General features: G+C 34.8%; 1 protein-coding gene across 1 annotated transcript; it reads left to right on the plus strand.

Moving 5' to 3' along the window:
* The first annotated feature begins 94 nt into the window (after window positions 1-94).
* Window positions 95-27,857, plus strand: CLDN16 (claudin 16). Its single transcript, XM_012448930.3, has 5 exons — window positions 95-514; window positions 14,647-14,749; window positions 18,380-18,544; window positions 21,615-21,806; window positions 22,676-27,857. The coding sequence occupies exons 1-5, from the start codon at window positions 191-193 to the stop codon at window positions 22,807-22,809; spliced, it is 918 nt and encodes a 305-aa protein (XP_012304353.2). The 5' UTR covers window positions 95-190; the 3' UTR covers window positions 22,810-27,857.

Here is a 27,857-nt window from a genome sequence, read left to right on the forward strand (position 1 = left end):
GGTTCCAGCATGGGGTGGGACCCTTCCTCCTTCCCCCATCTTGGCACTGGCACTTGGTCTGGTGACCACCACCTCGCACTAGCCCACAGTTGGGTCAGAAAACGTTACAGAACTCCTCTCTCCCCCACCCGAAACATACTCAGCCCTTGCACTGACCTGGCTTCTGATTGGAGGCTGGTCGCTTCGGATAATGACCTCCAGGACCCCACTATTGGTTACAGCCTGTTTGTATTATTCTTACGGCAACTCAAGACACCTGCAGAGGGATGTGAGAAAAAGTAAAAGACTGGTATTTTCACATCCCCAGGTACCAGAAACACAGAAGATTGACAACCGCCACCTGAGTGGGCCCAGGGCTGGCATCTGCCCATGTTGCCATCTGGACGGGCTGCTCACCACAATGAGGGATCTTCTTCAATACATCGGTTGCTTCTTTGCCTTTTTCTCTACTGGTTTTTTGATTGTGGCCACCTGGACTGACTGTTGGATGGTGAATGCTGATGACTCTCTGGAGGTAAGAAGATAACTTCTTTTAGTGACTCATACCGGTCCAAATTTTTGCTAAGTCCCAACTGCTGTATACAACATTCGGTATCTCTACTAAGACTTATGATAGTAAAAATAGGCAACATGGATTATTTATTGAGTCTTTACATTATCAGCTCATTTAATCCTCATAGTTAACTTATGAGGTAAGTCTTGTTATCCCATTAAACAGGTGAAGTTACTAAATAGTTCCTCTTTTTTTCTTAAGGATGAATATACACAAGGATAATTAAGTGATCTGTGCTACTGAGACCTCCAGAAATTCACATCTTCCATTGCTGCATATATAAAATTGAAAAACATTTCAGTACCACCCTTTTTCAAAGAAAAATTTGTTACTCTTGATGACAGCATTAAGAATAGTGTGATAGACTCTTTTAAGGAGCACTAATAATCTAAAACATTGAGTAAGAAAAATGCAAAGCATGCAAAACCTACTCAACTACATGCAATAGAAAAAATGTTACCTAAATGATTTCAAAGTAAAAGAAAGTATTTTGAGGGAGAAAATGTCTTCGCAGTGCATCCCGGTGTACAGGGGAAAGACATGGAATTAAGAAATTCTCCCTTGAAAATGAGTTGCTGTCAGTAACTGACTACTAGGCAAGAGATAAGTGAGTAGGTTCACGTTTAAGGATTTTATTTTTCTCACTGGAGAAGCTCAGAAAGAAGAAATTTTGAAGTTAAAAAGCATTACCTGTGACCATAGGAATCTGAGAGAGGCAGAATTGAGTAAAAAATCAAATCTTCAGAATTAGCTGCTATTCATTAATGAGGCTTAGGAAATTGCAGGTAAGAAAAAGAAACAGTATTTCAAGAGTTCAAAAAAAGAGTATAGAGCAAAACAATTTGCTTTTTTTATGTACATCCTGAAGGGAACAATTTACCCTAGCAAATGCTGTCATGTCACCTCTATAAAGTTTAGGGAAGATACTCGAATGAACTTACATGTTTTTTATTTTAATTTTCTTTATTAAACTCTCACATTGGAGGTCCAAATGGAAAGCAATAATCATTCTATTTTTCTGTGCATTATGTTTGCTGTTCACTTTTTCTTGCTTTTAATTTTCCTCTGACTTCAACATGGCATTTCAAAACCAGTGGAGTTATGAATACCTCTTTAATGCAAGAAAGTTACATTTCCAAAAATTGTGATAGAATTGAACTACTGTAAAGGATGTCTGCTATAAGTGAGCCCAGTGATGCATTTTATCTGGCCATGAACACATGCAGTGAATGAAATAAATGCCCTTTGAACAGTGCTCAGAGAAAAGTGCAGATTAAACAACGTTTGCCATTATCTAGATGGCCAGTGGTAGGTGATTAATACAGATTAATACAGAAATATGTTGAACTTGAGCAAAAAATGTAAAATCTCATCTAAAGGCATTGTTAAAATATTTTCTAAAACAATTTAAAAGTCCTTCTGTTTAAGCTGACATAATTGCTAACTTCATTTGATAAGAAATAGTTTAGAAAGGGTCAAACCTTGCTGAGAGGGAGATTGAGAGTCTTGACATGTAAAGTGCCTTCTTCTCTCATTTTAGTATAACCAACCAATTTGCCATCTGTCCCATGAAAGAATACTTCTAGTTAAAATGAATAGAATGAGCAATCCAGGTTACACACCTCAAGTAAATCCTCGCTAACTTTGAACAATACTTAATATTTCTTAAACACCTTCTTATTTCCCATACTTAAAATGCATTGCTATAATATTCCCAATGAAACCTTCACATTAAAAGAGGAACCTTCTAACAAATCAGGCTCCCTTGCCTGTCAACAATGCCTTTAGTTGTCAGGGTTTTTGTTTTGTTTTGTTTTGTTTTTGTTTTTTTGAGACGGAGTCTTGCTGTGTCGCCCAGGCTGGTGTGGCTCACTGCAACCTCCGCTTCCGGGATTCAAGCGATTCTCCTGCCTCAGCCTCCCGAGTAGCTGGGATTACAGGCACACACCACCATGCCTGGCTAAATTTGGTATATTTTGTAGAGACATGGGTTTCACCATGTTGGTCAGGCTGGTCTCGAACTCCTAACCTCTTGATCCACCTTCTTCGGCCTCCCATAGTGCTGGGATTACAGGCGTGAGCCACCGTCTCCTGGAAGCTGTTAATGTTTTTAAAGAGACAGGAATCTCTTATAATAATCGCTACTTCAACAGGCCAGGATAGTTACATTATCCACAAATTTGAAGGTTTTGATACTCACTAGCTCAATTACTCTTCTCTTTTCTTTCCCCCATCCTCATTTATGTATCACCTTTGGTCGAGATATGTTTTTATTTTTATTTTTTTCTAGATAGAGTCTCACTCTGCACTCAGGCTAGAGTGTACTGGTGGGATCATATCTCATTGCAGACTCAAACTTCTAGGCTCAAGTGATCCTCCCACTTCAGCCTCCCTGGTAGCTAGGACTGCAGGTACATGCCCCCACAACTAGCTAATTTTTAAAATTTTTTGTAAGAACAAGGACTTTCTCTGTTCTCTCGGCTGATCTCCAACTCCAGGCCTCAAGCGATCCTCTTGCCTCAGCTTCCCTAGGTACTTGCATTATGGGAGTGAACCACCACAACAGCTCACTTTAAACAATTGTTGGACAAAAGACAATACAACAAGTGTTTTTTGTTGCTGTTTGTTTGTTTCTAGAAAAAAAGAAGAGAATACCAATGGAAAATTTAAATAAGAAGGAGGATTACACCTTTTTTTTGACTATTTTTGGATGATATAGGCATGGGAATTAGAAGAAGAGTTCTATGGTTCAATTCAGTATAAAAAATACTAAAATTATGTCATGTACAGGGAATTATGCTACTCCAACTAGGAGAGACAAAGATAAAGCAAAAATTGCTCATGTCTTCCAGTTTACATTTAATTAGGAGAAAACAAAAATACACATGAAACTATAATAAAAGGCATAAATAAATTCATATTTTAAGAAAGGAATAAGCAAAGTATCATTGGGGCAGAAAATATACAATAATTATTTCCTATCAGGGACACTGAAGCAGGTCTTATGAAAGAAAAGGCATTAGAGCAAAGCCTTGAAAGAATGTAAAGCATTTCAAAACGTAGAAAGGGCAGCAGGGGACTTCCAGATAAGCTGACAATGTGGCAAAAGCTCAAAGTGAAGAAAAGCTCAGGGCTTGTTAGAGGAGTAAAGTGAGTAACACAAAGCAAGAGGCAGAAAAAGCTCGTAATTCCCTTTGCGTACCACACTCTACCTACCTCAAATGAAGTTCTTTGTGTTAGGTAAAAATGCTAGGAAAAAGAAATAGTGCACAGAATTGCGATGTACACAACCCTAAATCAGTGACCAGAGGCCCTCAGCTACCATCCTGCTTTTGTCATTATTGATTCATCTGTGTCTGAGAAGACTGATGGGGAGAAGAGAATTTGGGTTTTGAGATTTTTCAAGCGTGTCTTTGCATCTTAACCCTTATTAACTGTCTTCTAGTAAGCAAGTCACATTTCTTGTCTTTGGCTCAGTTTTTTCCATTATACAATAAAGTTGAACTCAGTTGTTTCTGAAGTCCTTTTCAGTCTCTCTCTCTCTCTTTTTAACATCAGATCTCCCTGACTGTCTGCAACTCCATACAGTTGGATACTCACTAAGGGACTGGTGGTGTCTGGCACTTCCCCAGGCATTTCCATTGGAAATCTAATGGGAGTGTCCTCCATTTTTCTGTAACTTCAGACACTCTCCCTTCCTTCTTTCCAACTTTTTTCTCTTTTTCCATCATTTCTTTTTTCTGGTCTTCTTTTATTTACTTCCCTTCTCTCTTTTCATCCCTTTTCTTGTCTTTTTTTCTTTCCCTCCTATCTCGTTCTTTTTCTTTCTTTCCCTTTTCCCGTCATCTCTTTATCCCTCCATTTCTCTGTCTTTTCTTTCTACCTTTTGTCATTTCACAAATAGTTTTTGACAACTTCTGTATTCTTGGCCCGATGGTGGGTACAGTGTTACGAAGTAGAATGAGATCAGGAGCCTCCCTAGGTTGCTCCCAGTGTAGTGAAAGGGGCAATAGGCGAACTGACAGTTATAGCATGATGTATCAGACACCGTGATCATGAAAACCCTAAGTGGCTGACTCACTTGGTCTTGGATAACGAGTGAAGGCTACCTAAAAGAAGAGATATCTAAACTAGGACTTGAAGATCAGGTGAGCAAGGCAGGAGAAGTAGGCAGTATTCCAAGCACAGGAAATGACAGGAACCGTGATCAAGGTACAAGAGCACTGTATGTTTGTGGTATTTTATATAGTTCATCATAGTACAAGTTTCGAGTTTAGAGAAAAGGATACGGGGGTTGGGTCATCAAGAGTTTCCCATAGCATGTAAAATACAGATGTTATACCATAGGCAAGGGTTTGTCACTGTAAGCAATATGTGCATGTATTTTAGAAAGATTAATTGTTCTGGCTATATGTAGGAACAAGGTAAAAAATTGGACAAGGTAAAATGAGGTATGGGGAGAAAAACTAGGAGATTTTTGTTATAGACCACAAGGGAAACAATAGTGGTCTCAATTTGGGTGGCAGCAACCATGAAGAAATATGAAATATGGGAAACTCTAAAAATGTCAAATTGATGAGAGTTATAATTGACTGCATGTGGGGAAGTAGGTGATGAAGAGACACAGTCAAAGTTAAAATCTGCCTTTCTGATCTGGGGCAATTGGAGGGATAGTGAAGTTACTCACCAACAGCTTAAATGAATGAAAATTAGTGTCTATATAGAAATCTTTATGGAGCAATGTCAACCATCCTACTATATTTTTTTCTGCTTAGTTTATTATACAACACTTAGAGGTAGGAACACAATTCTTTTCAGTGGAGAATTTTACAGATTTAACTTTATGTCAGAGGGACCTGAGGTTAAATCCCACCTTACCAGGCAGTGGCTGTATGAATTTAGACAGACTCTTAAATAGCTTTAAACCACATTTCCTCTTCAGTAATGAGTGGATAATAATACACACATCATAAGTTTCTTGTGAGAATTAAATGAGCTTGTGTATCTAAAGCATTTGCCACAGTAGCAGGCAATATGAATCCACCAAAAAATGTTAGATATATTATTGTCTATTTGCAGTTTATTGGTTTGTTTTTGTTCTGGAGAAGGGAATGACATTTTGCATAATGTTCACTGAACAGAGAAATATAAGATTTAAATTCTATCCCTATTTTTGGTATTGCTTCTCTTGGAGAAATTTTGTTTACTTCTCTAAGCTGTCTTTTTTTTTTTTTTTTTTTTTTTTGAAAAAGAGTCTTTTTCTGTTGCCCAGGCTGGAGTGCAGTGGTGCCTTCTTGGCTCACTGCAACCTCTGCCTCCTGAGATCAAGCAATTCTCCTGCCTCAGCCTTTCCAGTAGCTGGGACTACAGGCACCTCCCACATTGTCTGGCTAATTTTTTTGTATTTTTTGTAGAGATGGGGTTTTGACATGTTGGCCAGGCTGATCTCAAACTCCTGACCTCAGGTGATCCACTCGCCTAGGCCTCCCAAAGTGGTGGGATTACAGGCGTGAGTCACCGTGCCCGGTCACCCATTTTTATATTTAGATCTATTTCCCTTTTGTCTGACCAGGGAAATAAGGCAGACAATAAGTCAAATAGTAAAGGTTATTTATCAAATGCTCACATTTGACAAAGAAAATAAATTATGAGATAATAACATTGTTAATATGTTAACTACAAGATATGTAATGCTTAATTATCTACACCAAAGAAATAGTTTCCTCACACAGTTATTAACCTCTCAAATATAAAAAGGAAAAAATGTTTTCACAAGATTTTATTTTCAATTCATCTTTGTTAATTACTTATTGAGAACCTGCTGTATGCTGAGCACTATTATGATTAAAACTTTATTACCTCAAAAGAAAGCAGCTCTCATTAGTATTTATTTTATCTCTATAATCAGGTTCTCTCCTGGGATTTCTATTTTCATTAACAATATTACAATTCTTTTAGACACAAAGTAAATATTAAAATTATTATATCCAGCATGCACTTTGATTATATACTTTTTTTTTAACCTTCCAATTGATTTCAAACTCTTTCGGCAGATGTTTGAGGCTACACATATTTCCTTATTCATCTCATGATTTCCTAAGCCCCTAGCACTGATGTACATGTAATGTGAACTCATGATACATTTGCTCACATGAGTTGATAGAGCACCTAGTAACATACTTACTTGTTGAAAGAATGAATATATTGATGACATAATATGAGGTGATTGTTGAAGATTTCACATTGAACCTTAAATAAGAGGTATGTCTGTAATGAAATGACCACTTGTTTTTAAAAAGCAAGATTTCATATCTTGCTACAATTTAAATATTTTCAGGATATGTATTTGGCTCATTTAAAAAATAATATTGGAATAAAAATCTGATTCTTGGGATATCTAATAAGGCTGATGAAGAGTATATTCTGGACTGGAGAATGTGGCTTTTTGCATGTTGCTTTCAAGAGATAAGTGTAAATTAGTTCAACCACTGTGGAAAACAGTGTGGTGATTCCTCAAGGACCTAGAAATAGAAATTCCATTTGACCCAGCAATCCCATTACTGGGCATATATCCAAAGGATTATAAATCGTTCTACTATAAGGACACATGCACACGAATGTTCATTGCAGCACAGTTTACAATAGCAAAGACCTGGAACCAACCCAAATGCCCATCGATGATAGACTGGACAGGAAAAATGTGGCACATATACACCATGGAATATTATGCAGCCATTAAAAATGAGGAGTTCGCGTCCTTTGTAGGGACATGGATGAACCTGGAAACCATCATTCTCAGCAAACTGACACAAGAACACAAAACCAAACACCACATGTTCTCACTCATAGGAGGGTGTTGAACAAGGAGAACACATGGACACAGGGAGGGGAGCACTATACACGGGGGTCTGTTGCGGGAGAGTGGGGGGGACAGCGGGGGGGGGAGTTGGGGAGGGATAGCATGGGGAGAAATGCCAGATATGGGTGAGGGGGAGGGAGGCAGCAAATCACACTGCCAGGTGTGCACCTGTGCAACAACTTTGCATGTTTTTCACATGCACCCCAAAACCTAAAATGCAATAAAAAAAATAAATAAATAAATAAAATTAAAAAAAAGAGATAAATAAACAAAAAAAAATTAGAGAAAAAAGGAATTAATAATTTGTATTATTTCACTCAACATAAATTGTGATCTTTATAACTGGGCAATAATCATTATAAGGTTGTAATGCCATATTTTTAAAAGGAAAACATTTTAATGTATGTAACAATTTAAAAATGTTAGAATGGAAATATTTGGAAAGTTCAGATGCATAACTTAGGTCATATACCTGTGAAAAGCACAAAATTTTATTTTTCTACTAAGTTTGCATTATCCAATTTCTTATGATTTATATGTTTAGCCAGTGCTCCACAAATAACCAGAGTTAAAACAAATTTTAGCAGATAAACTCATGTTTTTCTTTCACATCTTATAAATATAGGTTATAGGGTAAAAAGAAAAGGCAACACTGATTATGATTATTTTAGTCTTGCTCCCTCATATTTATTAAGGCCTGTATTGACTTCATTTAAGCCCTGGAATAGATAAGAAATATAAAATAAAATGTAAAAGTAAAATGTTCAGAATTTTAGTTGAAAAATTTAAATGCATTTTATGTTAAAATTGAAAATGTTTCCATTTTTAGTAGTAAAAAAATTATTTACTACAATGTTATTAAAACTTTTGCATCTTAATAAATATATCTAAGTAAGTACTAAGTAGGTATCTAAGTAGGAAAGTTACTTCTTCAATGTTAAAATATATCAGCTCATGGATGGTAAAGTGGTGTGAAAATTATAAATGCTTATAATTTGTATATGCAAGGTGTTTTTTTAAAAAATAACGTATCTTAATGGGTTATTTTGGTTGTCTCTGTACATTTATAATCTTAATGCATATTGACAAAGAAAAATCTTGTTTGATAGTGGTTAACCAAGAATAAACATTTACAAAATCTACCGCATATACTTACTATCCAGATAGATAGATAGATAGGTGGATGATAGATAGATAGGTAGGTAGGCAGATAGATAGATAGATAGATAGATAGATAGATAGATAGATAGATAGATAGATGATAGATAGATAGGTAGGTAGGCAGATAGATAGATAGATAGATAGATAGATGGATGATAGATAGATAGGCAGGTAGGCAGATAGATAGATAGATAGATGATAGATAGATAGGTAGGTAGGCAGATAGACAGATAGATAGATACACACATAATTTTCTGTTACTAGCGAAGAAATAAATGCCAAACACTGTTGAATCTCTCTAATTCTCAAGTATTTTTGAGTTTTTCTAATTCTCAAAAGTACCTATGCAACAATTTTGCATGTTCTTCACACATACCCCAAAACCTAAAATACAATTAAAAAATGTTAAAAAAAAAATAAGGCAGGCAAAATTGTTGCTGCTTATATTTCAAGATTGATAAGAGAAACTGGGAAAGACTAGCATAGAGAAGTCTTAATGGGAGACTGCTACAGAGACCAGAGTAAGAAAACCCAGGTTTAAGGAACTAATTTATGCCACTATAATTCAATCGGGAAGAGTCATCATCTCTATGGTTTCCTAACACTTTTAAGTGACATCCTACTCATTTGTAGTACTGTAGTAAACACTTTCCAAGCCAGTTGAGTAGACAAGGTCCAGAATGACACCAAATCAATGTAAGCTCTTCAGTCTAAATCATAATGTTTGGCTTCTGGATTTAGCTATTTTTGTTTATTTAGTCAAGTAGAATTGCACATATTAAGCAACAACTGTGTATACAATAGCCATTTTCTACTCCAAACTTCCAATAAGAGTTAATATGCATTGATTGAAACATTGAGATTTTCTTATCCTCAATAAACATTTATTAAGCACCTATTATGTACCAACAATAAGAGGCTGTATGCTCCTTGAAGCCAGCTGCCATGTTTGTCTTAATCCTTGTGGTATCTCCAGCATTAATATGGACAGCATGTTGACTAGTAAATAACAGGCATTTAATGAATATAGTTTTAAGAATGACAGAGGCCCTAAATGCACATATAAAAGATAATGCAATATTTAAAGGACTATGATAATATGGACAAATTCCTGTGGGATTTCAGGGTAGAATGTGACAAATGCCAGCTAGAGAGACTTGGGTGGCGGGGAAGCTGATGAAAAATCAGAAGTCTTTAAAATGGGGCTTGAATAATAAGTAGAAGTTTGACAGATTGAGAGCAAGGAAAATTATTCTCATTAGTATAATTAGTATGTACCAGGAGGAGAAAACTCAAATGCCTTAAGGAACCAAGTACTAACATTCATGAGAGAGACAGATTGGGTAGGATCTGTGGGGAACCTGGTGAGCACAAGCCCCACCTAAATGGGAGCAGCCACTCCTTTCTTGCTAATTGTTGCTTTGTGAGACTGGTGAGTTCAGGTACCCAGACTGACCAAGTTTCCAAGGGGAGCCTGAAATCTGAACTTTTCTGTAACATCTCTACACTTTAACTATTGGCAACTAATTAAGAGATTTTTTTGCTTTCCTCAAGCTTGTGATTTCTGCTTTATTGTCATACCTTAAATAAATAAACCTACTTCTCCCCATTTAGGAAATAACCCACTCTTCACTTTTAGGAACAATAGATATTCATTGAAATAACATAGAGATCAGCACTGTTTTAATGTTATTTATTAATATATAAATTGGATGTTAGGAGAAATAAAATCCTGTATTTCAGACAACTTTGTCAGATTAAAAGTTATTACTTAATATTTGCATTTTTTAACCTTTAAGAAAGGTTAACAATATTTTAAACATCAATCTGCTTTTTAAGAACCTTGTCTTAAAATGTTCAAGAACTTATATATGCTTGCCTTTGAGTTTCTAATAAGCCATTTTATCACAGAGGAATAAGTAAATGAAGACCATAAATTATACCAGAGAACGTTCCTAAATTTGATAAAAAACATGAAAAATTTTAACCTTGCCTTTTGTATACAAAGGCACCTTTAAGGGTGTCTCCAGTAAGTGCTATATTAACACAGAAGTTTAGTTAATTACAGCCACTATTCTCACGTACCTTAACTGAGTGTGAATACCAAGCAATCTAATAGTGTGCCCCTGAGCATTAATACCTAATGAAATTGGATTCCTTGTTTTCTCTAATGAGCTCATTGCTTTTCTAAATGTGGTCGTTGCAGGTAAATGATCAATAGCCTTGAAAGTGATACCACTACTGAATTATTCTGGCAAGACAGAAATACTCTTATTAGTGTAAAATAAGAATTTTTGAATATGCATGTCAGATCACTTTCTAAACAACGTCACATATAACAGGAAGGACCATAGTAGGCTAGCTTGTTTCAGTGGCTGGCTTAGAGAGTAAGAAACTGTGGACAGTCACTGTCTGATTTACAGTGGCTTCAAACTCATATCACCTACCTTCAGTTAAAGTGAACTGGATCCAGTGTGTTCCTGTTGATTAAGAGACAGAGGGGCAGTCAGCTTTGTGAAGGTCTGTTTTCTGTTATGATACAGCAGTTCTCTATAAACCATCTCTACTATACTTGTTTCCTAGGGCTGCCATAACAAATGACCATTAGCTCAGTGACTTAACAAAAGGTAACTTTATTCTCTCACAGTTCTGGAGGCTAGAAGCTTACAATCAAGAAGTTTGCAAGGCTGCATTCCCCCTGAAAGTTCTGGAAGAATCTGTTCCTAGCCTCTTCCAGCTTCTGGTGGCTCTAGACATTCCCTGACTTGTGGCTGTATCCCTCCAATCTCTCTGCCTCAGAGGTCACATTGCATCCTTCTTTTCTGTCTGTTTCCTGCATGTGTCTCTTGTAATGAAATTTGTCATTAATTTACAGCCCACCTGGATAACTCAATATGATCTCCTAATCTCTATGTCCTCAGTTACATCTTCAAAAATCATTTTTCCAAATAAGTTCATATTCTGGGGGTAAGAATGTGGACATATCTTTCTGAAGGCCACCATCTTTCTCCAACTTCACCGTGGTTAGTTAATAAAGCCCAATATAGTCACTGCTCAAGTCATTATGATGTTTAAGCACTTTACTACTACTATTTTTATTTATTGAGCATATCGTTTATATTGCGTATATATTTATAATTTTTAATTCTTATAACCGTCTATCATTACCTCCTGTATACAGATGAGGAGATTGAGGATCAAAAATGGTAAGATCTTGCCCAAGGTTGCAAAATAGACAGTAAGAGTGTCAATCTATATTTAATATTTAATGCATATATAAATTTAATGTCTGTAATGCCCATATAAAGTTAGATGTTCACATTCTTTAGAAATTTATGCATTAAATTTCACAGGATAGCTGTTTATCATTAGATTTTTTGGTCTCTGTGTTACACAGGGTCATATAATCTTCCAGAAAGTCCAAGGCATTGCTTCCAGCTTAAACCTAAGGAAGAGCATGCCAAAGCGAAGTTTTAATAGCCTTGGGATGAGGTTCAAGTTAGGGCTTACTTCGCCCAAAGCTATCATCCATACCCAATTCTGGATGATTTATCTTAAAATGAATTTGGAATTCTTTTGTAAAAATTGTTTTTAAACATTTTTAACTGTTTAAACAATTTTTTTAGCACATGTGCAATTTTTAATGGGGTACATAGAAATGTTTTGATACACAGAATGCATAGTGATCAGATTAGGGTAATTAGCATACCCATCATCACAGACATTTATATTTTTTGTTGAAAACATTAAATATCCTTCTTCTAGCTATTTGAAATTATATCATTGTTAACAATAGTTAGCCTAGAGTGCTATAGAACAGGGGTCCACAACCCCCAGGCCACAAACCAGTACTAGTCCGTGGCCTGTTAGGAACTGGGCTGCACAGGAGGAAGTGAGCAGTGGACATGTGAGCATTACCACCTAAGCTCCACCTTCTGTCAGATCAGCAACAGTATTAATTTCTCATAGGAGTGCAAACCCTACTGTGAACTGCACATGTGAGGGATCTAGGTTGCATGCTCCTTATAAGCATCTAATGCATAATGATCTGAGCTGGAACAGTTTCATCCAAAACCATCCCTAATCCCATACCCCTTGGTTCCGTGGAAAGAAATGTATTGCATGAAACGGGTTCCTGGTCCCAAAAAAGGTTGGGGGCCACTGTTATGGAACACTAGAAATTAGTCCTCTCTTAGCACATCTCTCTTTACTCCCTGCCCCCTACCCTTCCCAGCCTTCGGTATCCTCTGTCCTACTTTTTACTTCTATGCAATCAACTTTGTATAGCTTCCACATATGAATGAAAACATGCAATGTTTAACTTTCTATTCCTGGATTATTTCATTTAACATTACATCCTTCAGTTCCATCCATGCTGACTTGAATAAACAAATTTCATTTTTAATGGCTGAATAGTATTCCGTTGTGTGTATATGGCACATTGTATTTATCCATTGCTCTGCTGTTGGATATATAGGTTGACTCCATGTCTTGCATATTGTAACTAGTGCCACAAAGAGCATAGAGGTGCAGATATACTGATTTCCTTTCCTTTGAATAAATGCCCAATAATGAGACTTGTTGGATGATAAAAAATGAGTTTTAAATACACTGCAATGCTTAAGAGCACACACACATACTGCTGTGTTTGAGTCCTATCTCCTCCATTAACTATGATTTCTTGGGGTTATCACTTAACTTTCCTATGCCCCAATTTTCTCATTTTTAAAATGGATGATAAATAATATCTCTTAAGGTCCCTTAAGAAAGAAGCAAAATAATAATATGCTAAATAGTAACTGCTTCATGGTATAGACTCAGTATAGAAAAATTATTCCCAATTATAAGTATTTTACATATAAAGTAGTAATAGAGGTACCACATTCAGAATTGTGATGACGTTGCAAGCAGTAGGATTTTATTTGTCACATAACACAGCTTCAAAAAATAGCATGGGGCAGAGAGTTTCATAGTGCGTGTCTTCCTGACTATTATTTTATTTTGCAAAGCAAAACGTTTTTATGTTTTTTTCTCCCTACACGAATTTAACCCCTTTCCTTTGCATTCCTCTTCCCACCCTGCTCTGTTATTTATTCTTTTTTGGGGAAAAATTAAGTTTTTGTTTTCCAAGATAATTCATAGTTAAACTTTACTAAACTTTCCCAGATAGACAAGGTAATTTGAATCCATAACTAAGTCAGAGGAAACAATCGTATTAGCTCTGTTCCATATGCCTGAGCTCTAACAAGAACACCTGAAAGTATTTTCTGTTGGCATGTTTACGATTCTAAGAAATCTATTGTGACTTACAGTTTATAGATAGAGTATGAGAAGGTTCAGGGCACTGGTACCTTTTAGCTCTAAGTGGATGCTTAGAGTCATCTGCACGTCATTTCCAAGTAAAAATGGTTTACAGTTGTCAAGTTGTGTGAAATTAATGCTCAGTTTGTTTACCTCCATTACATAGCTTAAACATTTATAATATATCATGGAGCAAGAAATAAGACTTGGGGACTTTATATTTTATTTACTGGCATATTTTCATTTATTGGTTTTCTTTGCTAATTATTTTAAATTTATCTACTTCCTATGTAAAGGTAACATTTTTCTTCGTGGAACTCAGTATTCATGATATAGAAACAATATATATTTCTAATAGACTCAAGATGTCAACAGTTATCTATTGTTATATGGTTTTTTTTGTTTTTTGGTGAGTAAATGTCAGGACAGATAAATGAAACAATTTTTTTCCACAACCATAACTCAATGGTGGAAGCAGCCATAGATACTTAAACATATTTAGTTATGGTTTTATCTCTTCTAGCCCTGACTTTTTTACCTACCTCCACCTTACATGAGGAAGTGCATCATTTCCTGGTCCAGAAAGGCTTTAATTGTCAGTGCTTAAGGGAAAATATTCTAAAATGCATTGTTTGTTGTAAATGAAATTCTGATCACCCGTGTAACCACTTACTTTGCTATCAAACACAACAGCCAACTTCTCCCTTTGATCAAGGGGAGCTGAAGTGTGCCTGCATGAATTGTTTCACACGGCGTCTTCTCTAACATCTAGGTGAGCACAAAATGCCGAGGCCTCTGGTGGGAATGTGTCACAAATGCTTTTGATGGGATTCGCACCTGTGATGAGTACGACTCTATACTCGCGGAACATCCCCGTACGTATGCCTTACATCTCCCTGCTTGCCACGAAGGGGAAGGGACAGAAAACTGAGTTCAGGTTTCCATTTTGTGCTTTGTTTTCTATTGTACTATACTAAAGCTTGGTGCAGTTTGAAATGGTTCAATTAGAAATTGAGTTCATCTTAAAATGTGAATGGAAATACATGCTTTAGCGTATTTTCTCTTTTCTCTATATTTGTAAATTTCTTGAGGGTAAAAATATTAACTTACTCATCTCTGCTATCCCCTAAAGGGCCAGGCATAGCGCCTCATACACAGTAGACTTACAGTACCTGGTTTTTAAATTGAAATGAATTATTTAGGGTGCTGTAATTTCATGATCAGTCTGGACAGGTTAAGTGAAATGCATTTCAGAGATGTTTTAAGCAATGACTTAGTTCAAACAGAAAGTTTATAATTATTTCAATTAGAGGCTTGCTAAGAAAAAGAGAGGTGAAGATACAGTGGCCGAGACAGAAAGAGGTAGACAGCCAGAGAGAGAGACATAGACTATGGGAATCAGTAGAAGAAAACATCAACACATGTGACACACTGTTACAGGTAATATTAAAGCTAGCTCCCTTACCTTCCCTACTTTTAGGCTTAAATTATCGTTAAGGCCAGGTGCAGTGGCTCATGCCTGTTATCCTAGCACTTGAGTTCAGGAGTTCAAAACCAGCCTGGCCAACATGGTAAAACCCCATTTCTACTAAAAATACCCCTCAAAAATTAGCTTGGCATGGTAGTGGGCACCTGTAATCCAGCTACTTGGGAGGCTGAGGCGGGAGAATTGCTTGAACCCGGAAGGTGGTGGTTACAGTAAGCTGAGATTGCACCACTGCACTCTAGCCTGGGAGACAGAGTGAGACTCCATCTCAAAATAAAATAAAATAAAATAAATTATAGTTACATGTTAGCAGAGCTTACGTTGCTATGAATAAAGAAATCTCTTATATTTAAAAATCTTATTGTTGATTCTCTCAATCCTTCTCCATAGTGTTTATTTATTTTTTTATTTAGGAACATTACCCTGCTAAGAAACACCAGTTCTGTTATGAAAGCAAAGTGGTTTTAGTCTCTTTCAAAGCAAATGATGGGTGATGGCACCATAAGCCAACTTCTTTTCTCAAGATAAATAAAAAGTTAAACCCTTGGAATGTGACTTTTCACCTGAACAGCTACTTCAGTCCCGAGGAAAGCACTTAAAAAGAGTAGTGTTCTAAAATTCTTCATCTGCTATTTAAAAGTTGGGTGCCTGGAACATCTTTTAAAACATAATTCATAAGTCCTTTGTTTTATTTTTGTTAAAAAAGATTCTCTTAGTTGTTCTTCTTTTCCCCTCTCTGTGCTAACCTAGTTCTACCTACGAAGAAACGCTATTTGCTGAACAGGAATGAACATTTAGCCTGTTCTAAAACTTCATTAAAATGGATTTTAATTCATAAGCTGAGAAGAAAATGAAAGATGAAACATTTCAAACTTTTAAATACTGTTATATACATTTATGCAAGAATAAAATATAATAACTCATAAGCTCACTACATAGAGGAAACTACTGTTTATATTTAAATATGTTCCTTTTTCGTCTTTGACCTATGCTATCACGTTTCCCTTTTTTAACCTAGTACTTTCAAATAATACACTAAAGACCCATTACTTTTCTTTAAGAAATTCTGCCACATTTAAAGACAGCAGAGATGAAAATGTACCCTAGGAAAATGATATATCTATACCCTCTAGGTTAGGATGTTACGTATGAGGAAGTAGGATTTTAGTTTTACTTTTTGCTATCTTTCATACAACTACAATTAGATAACTCTTTTCACTGTCCTATATACTTAAGGTGTTTAATCCAGACAAATATGTTTGTCATGGCTCCAGCTGACATAGATAATTTGAGTCCCCACAAATCAGCATATTAACACTATTCTGGCAGTCAAATCTCACATGATCCCAGAAAAAGAAATTTATCACTGACCAGCATGACCTATCTGCTTTCTGGACTCTCTTCCTGGAGCCAGGCTGGCCATGGGGTCCCTGGTCCACCCCATAGGCTCTTCAGAGACCCTACATGTGGGATAGGAGTTGGAGAGTTCCGAAGGAAAGAAGACCTAGGCCCCCGAGAGTTTGAATGAGTTCAGACAGCCCGATTCTGATGATATTGTTGGCCCCAGACAGTACCGTGTTTCAAAGGGTACTTGAAAAATTTCAAGGGAGGCCATTCAAAGAACAAGAACCTTTTGGCTTAGGGCACAGAGTAGGAGGCCTACTTATATATGCTATTAAATCAAGAAGATGTGTTGAAATAGTAATATTATCCAATGGGTAACGTGTTTTTCTCTTTCCTCAATTTTGAGAAAAATGAGTTTTAGATTTGGAACATTTAAATTTTTTGTAATAACGCTGAATTTTGAGATCTTATGAATTCTGTTTTAGAAACAAACATTCATATGTATTAATAAGATAATTATAAATAGTATGTTTATTAATGAGGTAGAGGCTGATTTTATGCATTGATTTTCTCTCTCAGATGCATCATAATTTTTTTAAAATTTTAAGTTAAGGAATATTGGCTGCATTTTTGCAAGCAACATATTCCAAAATAAGCCCTAAGGTTACCTACCACTGGAGAAAAATAATTTAAAATACAAGGAAACTCCATATCAATATGAAAATAAAACATAATTGCTGTACCATAAAAGGAACAAATTTTATTGCCCTTCTCCATCAGTCAGCTAGAATAGTAATAATTCTGACTTCAGTTAATTAAACTTCTATTTAAGATACAATTTCCCTAAGTTGAGCTCAGCATAACTATAACTCAGAATTCAGGAGGCTTTCACAGTTGAAGATGCTTCTACTGCAGAAGATAATTACTACTATTCCACCTTCATCTTCCTGATCTTTGCTTTCCTGGACTGTCTACCATATATTCTTATTGTCTGCAGCTTTAAAATATGGTCATTTGACAATGCAAGGTTGAAGGCTTCATATGCAATATTGGCCAAGAAGAGTCATGATTTAAATAGCTGAAAGAGAAACTGATCCGATTTCCAGAAACACCCTTCTACTTAATAGCACAAACTAACTCTCCTTCTTCTAAAGATCTCCTGATGGGTTCTACTATGCTGAATTGGCAAAAGAAAAAAAAAGTCTTGAAATATTTTATTCTACTATCCTGTGTTAAATTTTAACTAATTGTTATTATTTTTCAATAAAATTTAAAACAATTATAGTGATTACTTATTCAATATTTATTGGGAAATTTTGTAGAACAGATATGCTACCTTCGATCCAGCAATCAGCTACAATATTTGTGAATGAGACATTTTCCAAAGCATGAGGCAAAACGGAAAACGTTTCTTTATTCCCCACTATCTACCAGAACGCTATCTGCTAGTATACCAACAAAACTAAGCAGTAAACAGTGCTTAAACAGGCAATAATGTCAATAATCTAATATTTTTTAGTTTTACGAAAACGTTAGGGGTACTCATGTCCAAGTTCATACAAATGTAAAGTCTGACTTTTACCAGTGGTTATGTGTTAATGTTCCCTAGTTGTCTGAGTTTTTTGCTACGTCTCTATGAGTGACTCTGCTTTAACCATATGCCCTGGTCTTGCAGTGAAGCTGGTGGTAACTCGAGCGTTGATGATTACTGCAGACGTTCTAGCTGGGTTTGGATTTCTCACCCTGCTCCTTGGTCTTGACTGCGTGAAATTCCTCCCTGATGAGCCGTACATTAAAGTCCGCCTCTGCTTTGTTGCTGGAACCACACTACTAATAGCAGGTACTGGTCTGGCTGGACTAGCAACAGGGGTAGGAAGACTCTGCTAAGGACTTGAAGTAAAGGAGTGTGTTGCTCTGAAGCTGCTCATTTTCGGATTGTACATGGCTTCCTTTTCTAGATTGAAAAACTAAAGACCACATCTACCAGCACTGCTGACTTTACTTTTGAAGTCAGGTAATTCGTCCTTTGCTACTATCTCAGAACAAAATATGAAGCTCTCAGGCCAGGTGCGGCGACTCACGCCTGTAATCTCAGCACTTTGGGAGGTCAAGGCAGGCAGATCACTTGAGGCCAAGAGTTTCAGACCAGCCTGGCCAACATGGTGAAACCCTGTCTCTACTAAAAATGCAAAGCCAGGAATTGTCGCATATGCCTGTAGTCCCAGCTACTCAGGAGGCTGAGGCAGGAGAATCGCTTGAACCCGGGAGGCAGAGGTTACAGTAAGCCGAGATTGCACCACTGAACTCCAGCCTGGGTGACAGAGCAAGACTTCATCTCAGAAAAAAGAAAACAAAAAAAGCTCTAAAACTATGTTTCAGCCATTTAGAAAGTTATGCAACTTCGTTTTTAAAAATAATTTATTTTGTAATTGTTACTGAAGTTAAAATCCTAAAGTAACCCCAAACATCTACCTCCTTATCTGTACCCACCTCTACCAACTCCATCAACTCTGTTAGCAATAAACTAAAAATCGTACCAAGTCCTATGTTAAACTTCGCATGTGCTAACCCATCTGTTTATAAATGTAACAATACACAGGTCATATTGGTATCCCCACTGAAGATGCAGATAAAGGACTGAAGTTCTGAAGACTTCAAGTGTCACTATAATAAATCAAAAAGCACTTTAAGTAGTGTTTATTAGTGAAACAGCAAAACTGATACTTTATTCAGGTCTGTCTTCCACTTCAAAGCTTAGTCCTCATCTTTCACAATATAATGTCTTCTTCTTGTCTGTTAGCAGGAAAAATCTTGCCTGTTAACGAAGAGAATGTAAGTGGGAGCCTGACCAGGCAGTGTGGGGTAGTCAATTGATATGGAGTTTGGAACTAAAAACACTTGGAGATACACATGTGTGATATCTTCACCCATGTCTCTGTTTCCTGATCTGCAAAGCAGCATGAAGTAACGTGTACCCTGAATTGCTATGGTGAAGATTCAGTGTGGGCACAGCAAACTCTTAGCTGAATGCCTAACCCTTTATATGCTCAAAACTTGGGCCTCCCTGATTTTTTACATAGAAATGTTGAATCAACATCCTAATAATCCTCAGATTGTATTATAAAGTTATAAAAATTTAGAATTCTTCCCCTCTTTAAGCCATTTATTTCATTATCTAGCCCACTGACAGCGTAAAACTTTTTAATATACAATGTATTTTATTTAACAGATTTAAACATTATTTAATCTAATTATTTACAGTTATACAGTTTTGTTCCAGAATATTTTTGAGACATAATCAGTAAATACCAATCTTACGTAAAACAACAAAACAAATAACATTAATAAAATAAGTCACGGAAGAAAATCCTGATAGGAACGACTGAAGAAATAACTAAATTAAAAGACAAAGCATGTCCTAAACTTTGGAAACATTATTCAGAATTAGTGTACTATAAAATGTATTTTTTAAAGTCTATAATCTGTTTTGAGGTTTTAGAAAACGAATTTCTATCTAACTGAAAACTGCAGATAATGGTATTATAGAAAAGCTTTTGCAATTTGAAGTTTTCTAAATTTGCAAATGCTGCGTTTTCTAAAGGTTATATGTGTATTATCTGGTCCTTCTTAAAGTTCTTACATTAAACAATTAGGAGAAGAATGAAGTTAAATAGTGATTTATGTAGATATCTCAGACTCTCTAGGGAAAAAAATTTAAATTTTTTTGGAAACTATGTATTTTATTTTATTATTTTGTTTAGATTTGGGAAAGACAAATATATCTATATTTTATCTCATTAGATAGTGAAACAACTCTGGAAAGTAATTTAAAGAAATTCTTTGTAAACACATGAATCTAATTTAGCATAGAGTAACAAGTTTGAAATGAAAGAAAAGCAGGATCCAGTTATTTGGGGGTTGGTGGGCAAGATCTTGATCTTAATACTAATGTTGGTATAACTTCAGGATATCAGTAAGCATACATTCAGAAGTAAATAACTGAAAATCCAACTCCAGCAGGCTTAGACAATATATAGATTACTGATTTCTTCTAATTGCCTTCTGCTAGGCATTTAATGTGTGGAGACTACGTATTTTAAAAACACTCTTTTAATACAGTGTTTTGTCCCCCAATTCACCACGTTTCTTTCTTACATCTAGACTTCGACATGCAATTTGTACCTTTAAAATAACAGGAATCTACTGGCATCATTTCAAACCAGTTAATTGTCAGAGAGGCTAATCAGTGGAGATATATTTAAAGGAAATAATGTTTCTTGGTCCATTTTTTATATGGTGTTGGAGTAGTAGATAAATATTTATTTGAAAATAAAAACAATTTTTACTTCAATTATTTGTTTTTCACCTCAAAACACCAAAATCAGTGACTTTAAAGACAGTTTTCACATGGGTTCTGATTATGTAGCTGGCATAGCTTCAAAACAGGGTATATGGAGTAATATTCATAATGGTATTTACTCACAATTAACAAATCAATATAGAATGAACATGTGCTCTATGTTATTTGTGTTAGACTATATTCTTTTTGTTATGTTTGGTTTTGTTTTTAATATTTTCTTTTATACAATACTAACATGGCATTGGAAAAACAAGAGAGTTAAAGAAAACCGTAATGACAAGTTTAGATTTACACAAACAGATGAGCACTACATTATTCCATTTTTTGTATTTTCTTTATGTATAAACTGAGATAAAATTTTAAAAATATACAAGATAGAAGGCAAAAGAAAGAGACAGAAGAAGTGTCCAAAGTTTGGGTTGCCCATGAATCCACGTTATTGTTTTTAAATCTCTGAATGATGCCAGCCATTTGGGTAGTAAGCAGGCATTTTGGGGTTTAAATTCAGAAATCGTTCCCCATTATTTGCTGCATCCTCCCTTTCTTTCAGGTGCCCCAGGAATCATTGGCTCTGTGTGGTATGCTGTTGATGTTTATGTGGAACGTTCTTCTCTGGTTTTGCACAATATATTTCTTGGTATCCAATATAAATTTGGTTGGTCCTGTTGGCTTGGAATGGCTGGGTCTCTGGGTTGCTTTTTGGCTGGAATGGTTCTCACCTGCTGCTTATACCTTTTTAAAGGTAAGAATAAAATAAAAGAGCAAACTTCTTTGCCTCTACTATCTTTTTTCCCAAGCCAGTGAAAACACATTTCAAAATTAAAAAATAATGCTATCTATTTAAATTCCTATTACCATTAAAAATTCCAATTGTTTAAGGGAAAGTGAATGGTATCCATATATATGTATAATTCTAATACACATATATGTATAATTCTAATGTGCATATATGTATGATTCTAATATACATATATATTCTAATTATGTAATTTTATAATTATATATAACAATATATAATTATAGTAATATATATTATGTATGTATGTACATACATAGGTATATATGCATCTGTACATATGTGTACAGTTACATATATGCACATGTACATATGTATACAGAAACATATGTGTATAGGCACACACTGCAAATGCATTTGTACATATATGCATATATACACATATACATATATGTGTGCACACACATGCACATATATATATATCTTCGCCCACTCAAATAAATGTATGTTTAGTGTTAAACGAAGAAGTGCACTAAGAGCCAGCCAAATATTTCTTGTTAAAGGGTATAACATGTTATATTGGGTTTCTAAAAATATCACCTTAGAAACTAGGGAATACCTCTTCTGATTCTTCATCATAAAGAAAGAAAAAGAAAAGAAAAGGAAAACTACTTGGCTGAATTTTAAACCTAAAGTAACTTTCAGAATGAAAATCTTAGATTGTCTTCTAGGATTCTTCTTAGAGTTCCAAGATGCTACCTACTTTGACTATCTATATTCTTGCTCCAAAATTTGAGGAAGAACATATGAAAGGGTGATTTATAATTTTCCAAAGTTCACTGAATCCTACTTATTTTTATATCTCTTTCAAACAGATGTTGGACCTGAGAGAAACTATCCTTATTCCTTGAGGGAAGCCTATTCAGCCACGGGTGTTTCTCTGGCCAAGTCATATGCAGCCCCTCGAACAGAGACAGCCAAAATGTATGCTGTAGACACAAGGGTGTAAAATGCACATCTCACGCTGTGCTTATATATGATTTAATCAATCAATATGGTTACACTGATAAAATAGAAAGTCAATCTAGGAACAGTTATTTAGAATTCATATTCAACTAAATTAATCGTTGGTTAATCAAAATGTTTGATTCTCCTCTACTTTTCCTTTCTATTACTCTCATATTTTTCCCTCATTCTCTCTGCTAACCTTCCTCCTTACACACACACTTTCCCTATATTTTAAGATTAGTCTGCTAGGATGTAGAAATGTTTGTTTGTGATTTCTACATAGCTATTACAGATTATGACATGGTAATATTAAAATGAAATGATACTTAAATAGAAAGCAATCTCAAGAGAGGCCAGGAACTCTAATCTTTGAAAAGATGTACAAGCTTACCTTTCTCCCTGGCTTTTGGTTTACCTTTTGTATTTTTAGCAAGTGGGTGAATTATTTGATATATTTGAGGAAAATTGTTCTTTTAAATTCAAACTAGTGTATCAATGCCTACCATTATTCTTATTGTATTAAAACAGAAAAAGAAAATAACTTTGTATACCAGCCACTGGTGAGAGTTAAAGACAAGATGCCTCCTCCCACACACTCTAAATGTCAAAGGCAAATGCTAAATTAATACCGGAGCTCCTGATGAATTTCTACCTCATTAACGACCTAAGGGATCTGTGTATTATTCCACCACTATTCTAGCGTTGCCTATATATTGTCAAATTATTAGACTACAGAAGTAATAGCTCAACCAGAGAATTTACTAATTTATTGATTAAACATCTAAGTACTATTGTAATGTAGTATGTTAGAATTCACCAATTCAAGTGCCTACATGCCACTGAATCATCAGCACCAAGCAATATATTAGACATATGGCAAAATTTAACAAATATATGTTGATTTAAATAAATAAAGGTTCACAACTCTACTGAAAAATCAATGTTCCTCATAAAATGTGGGAATACAGAATTATATATATAAAGAACTGGCTAATGGAATGCCATTCATATTCATAATGTAATCATCATGAACTTTTTAAATTGTAGAGTTTTTTTAAAGGTTATAAAATTTAATCTCCAGTTTTCTAATTACTTGTCATCAACATTAATGACACTAATACCTTTAAGGTACCCTTGCATTACCTTAAAAGATAGGCTGCTGAACTAGAAGTTAGTTCTTTGAAAAAATAGAAATTAAGTTGTGAATTTCTAAACATGTGGAAATAAGTGTTTCCAATTTAAAGAGCAAAGAATAATGTGAAAATTAGCTTATGATTTCTAGCACGTGGATTAACATTTCGAGAATGTTGTTTATTACTTCCCACAGTATCTTCAACACATTCTCTGAAGCAATTCCAATCCAGTTGGAGAATTAACAGCAATAGATTTAACTTTATCTCATTTTTGTTATTAACTGTGTAATTGACATTAAAAATATTTGTAAATCATATGCACTAGTTATTTGATTATTATTCTATGCATTTAAAAAATAATTTTGTGTTTTTCCCTCAATCTTGGTTTTTAACTTTTATTCTCATTTTTATTTGATAATCTATTATCTGTCATGTTTTATCTATTCCAATAAGTCTCTTGAAATCCTCACAGGGAAAGGCAGGACAAAAATAATTAAATAGTTCATTAAATTTTAAAAATGTAATTTTTTTATTTTAAAGATTTTATTTGTATAAGAAAATATTTCAGAGAACCATGATGATAATTGGTATGTGTGACTATTTTGAGTTTTGTCTCAATTAAAACATTTTTTATATAATGGGAAGAATGTCAATATTTGTTTTTAAAAATTTATTTGAAATATTCATTTCTAATTCATTGTAATTTAATGAAGCATCCCAAAATAAGCATAAAGAAGACTATGCTTTGTATGGCAGCTAGTGAACAACAAAATAAATACTAAATGATGAAGCTGTAATAATTGACAGGTTATGGTGCAACATGACATAAGAGAGAAAAAGCAATAGTTTATTTATTTATTTATTTATCCAAAAGTATATTGCAAGTAAGATTATTAGATTGAAACATTAAAATAGCTCACTAAATACTGAGTACTAAAATTTAGGCACGCCTATTAATTGCAATGTAAGGAAAGAAAAAATTAAAAACTTGGACAATGCTATTTACCCCTTTATTAACTATTTTCTAAAATCAAATTTTTAAATTAAAATTAGCCTTTCATTATTATAAAATTTGTATATGTGCATTGTAAAATCTTTGTGTAAATATCAGAAAGATTCAAAAATATATCTTATTTAAATACCCACGCACCATTATCACAGTGTTCTCTCTACCTAGGACATCACTACTCCTAAAACTTTATTGAATGCCTTCACAGACTCTCAGATATTCTCCATTTATGCACATATACTTAAAGACATTCATATAAATATGTATCTCTTTTTGAAGAGATCATTTTATATGTTGCTGTATATCTGCTTTTTAAATCTAACCTCTGATTTATGGTAGCAATACATTTTCATATGTAATACCTAGTCTATGTTTAAATTTCTGCAAACATTTTAAAATATATTACTCAGCTACTTTGTCCAGAAAGGATCTGTATTTCATTTCATTAAGTCCCTAAGTCTCTCTTAATCAAACTACATTTTTTTCCCACTGATTTCTCTAATAATCAGTGATGTTGAGCTTTTCTTCATATGTTTGTTGGTCATACATGTGTCTTCTTTAGAGAGATGTCTATTCATGTCATTTGCCCATTTTTAAATGGTGTTGCTTGTTTTTTCTTGTTTAAGTTCCTTATAGATGCTGGATATTAGACCTGTGTCAGAAGGATAGATTGCAACAGTTTTCTCCCATTTTGTGGGTTGTCTGTTTACTCTGTCAATAGTTTCTTTTGCTGTGAAGAAGCTCTTATACACCAAGGAATTTAAATCAATCTGTTATAAAGATATATGCACAAGTACGTTCACTGCAGCACTACTCACAATAGCAAAGACATGGAATCAACCTAAATACCCATCAATGATAGACTGGATAAAGTAAATGTGGGACATATACCCCATGGAATATTATGCAGCCATAAAAAATAATGAGATCATGTTCTTTGCAGTGACAGATGGAGTTGGAGGCCAATTTCCTTAGCAAAGTAATGCAGGAACAGAAAACCAAATACCACATGTTCTCACTTATAAGTGAAAGCTAAATATCAAAAACACATGGGCACATGGGGGGAACAACACACACTGGGGCCTGTCAGAGGGCCATGGGTGAGAGGAGGGAGAGAATCATGAAAAATAGCTAATGGACACTGGGCTTAATACCTGTGTGATAAGGTGATCTGTGCAGCACATCACCATGGCACACATTTATCTATGTAACAAACCTGCACATCCTACACATGTATCCCTGAACTTAAAAGTTGTATATTTCAAAGAAAACTTATTTTCTTTATAAATTACCCAGTCTTTGGTATTCTGGTATAGCAACAGAAAATGAACTAAGACAAAATAGATATTGTATTCTTAAAAACATGCAGAGTGATGTTAAGTGCTCTCACCACAAAAATGATAGATATGTGAGGGAATGAATTTGATAATCAACTATATTTAAGCATTCCACGATGCATATATACTATAACACATCATGTTGTGCATGATAAACACCTTATTTATTAATTTGAATTTTTAAAAAGTATCTGTTGTTAATTTATTCTAAAGCATTTCTGTCATTCTGTGTGCTAGATATTAGGTATCTTATGCTTTATAGAAAACCCTAGAATTTGTTTTGAGCTCTCTCACCACTTACATTTCGATGATCAGCCAAAGAGTAAAAACTATAAATTCTAACTAATTTAAAGCCCTCTAAGTCATTCCCTTAGTCCAAGTTATTATCTTAGTCCTAGTCCAAATTTTTATCTTCTCCCTGAGATGATTGCAACAGTCTCTTATATTCCTTCCCCCAATCCATGCTTCATACTGCAGCCAGATTGTCTTCCTGTTTTTTTTAGGATAAAGCAACAAGAGTTGTAACCTAATTTTCAGGCTGGCCGTGAGTTCAGCTCTGGAAATTGCTACTACCTCTCCTTTTACCACTTTCTTCCCTACTTATCACCTTCCAATCAGACTGCATTTCTTTCTTTGCTTCAGAAGGCCCTATACTTTGCTTGCCTCTATTACCTAAACACGCTTTCCTGATTTTTAGCTCTGAACATCCTTCCTATCTCCAACAACAGATCATTTCTTAAGGGACACCTTTCCTAAATACAGCATTTTTTCCTCTTTCCAAGGTAGAAAAATTGAGGTGAGGATGTTTGCTAAAAAGTCCCTAGTGCTGCAATCGGTAATACAACCCATATATTTGCTGCATCACTGATGGAGCAGTCTTACTAAAACCAGAGTTCACCAGCACAGAGAGAATTCTGATTCTCTGTTCAGTCTCTTTACCAAACTCTGTTCTTTACACTTAAACGTATTTATTTTCTTTTTTTGTCTCTACATTCTCAAGCTTGAGAGAATAGTTTCAGCCTCATAGTCAGTGGATACACTAGAAATTAGTAGAAAAATCATTCCTAAAGCAGATTGTACAGCTTTTGTTCTCAAGTGGATCACGGTGGCTTCTGATATGCATAGTTAATTGGAAAATAATATCATACACAATCCAGTATTGGTTATCCTATGTTTCCATTACAAAAACTGGTGATTTAGTCATTTTGAGAATCTTCTGAAATAATATGTATTTGTCTAAAATAGAAAAGAATAAAGAAGTAAACAAACAAATCATATCAATTATCCCAGCATCCAGAGAGTCTCTGTTAGCATACTTCAAAAAGTATACATATATAAGATTTCTAAACAATCAACAGTACAGAAATGTAAATATTAAACAATGTATCTTATTTACTCCTATGGTGTTCCCCTATTTGTCCTCACACAAGAGGTGTACCTATGACCAATATTTTATATCTTTCAAAGAAAATAATTATGAACATATAGTATGTGTAGATTCTTTGAAAATGTATATGCCATACTATTTTCTATATCTTCCCTTAAACTAAAAATAAAATTTATAATTATT

Source organism: Aotus nancymaae, unplaced genomic scaffold (genome assembly GCF_030222135.1).
Source record: "Aotus nancymaae isolate 86718 unplaced genomic scaffold, 86718_ANA_hifiasm-v0.15.2.pri h1tg000067l, whole genome shotgun sequence".
Lineage (NCBI taxonomy): Eukaryota > Metazoa > Chordata > Mammalia > Primates > Aotidae > Aotus > Aotus nancymaae.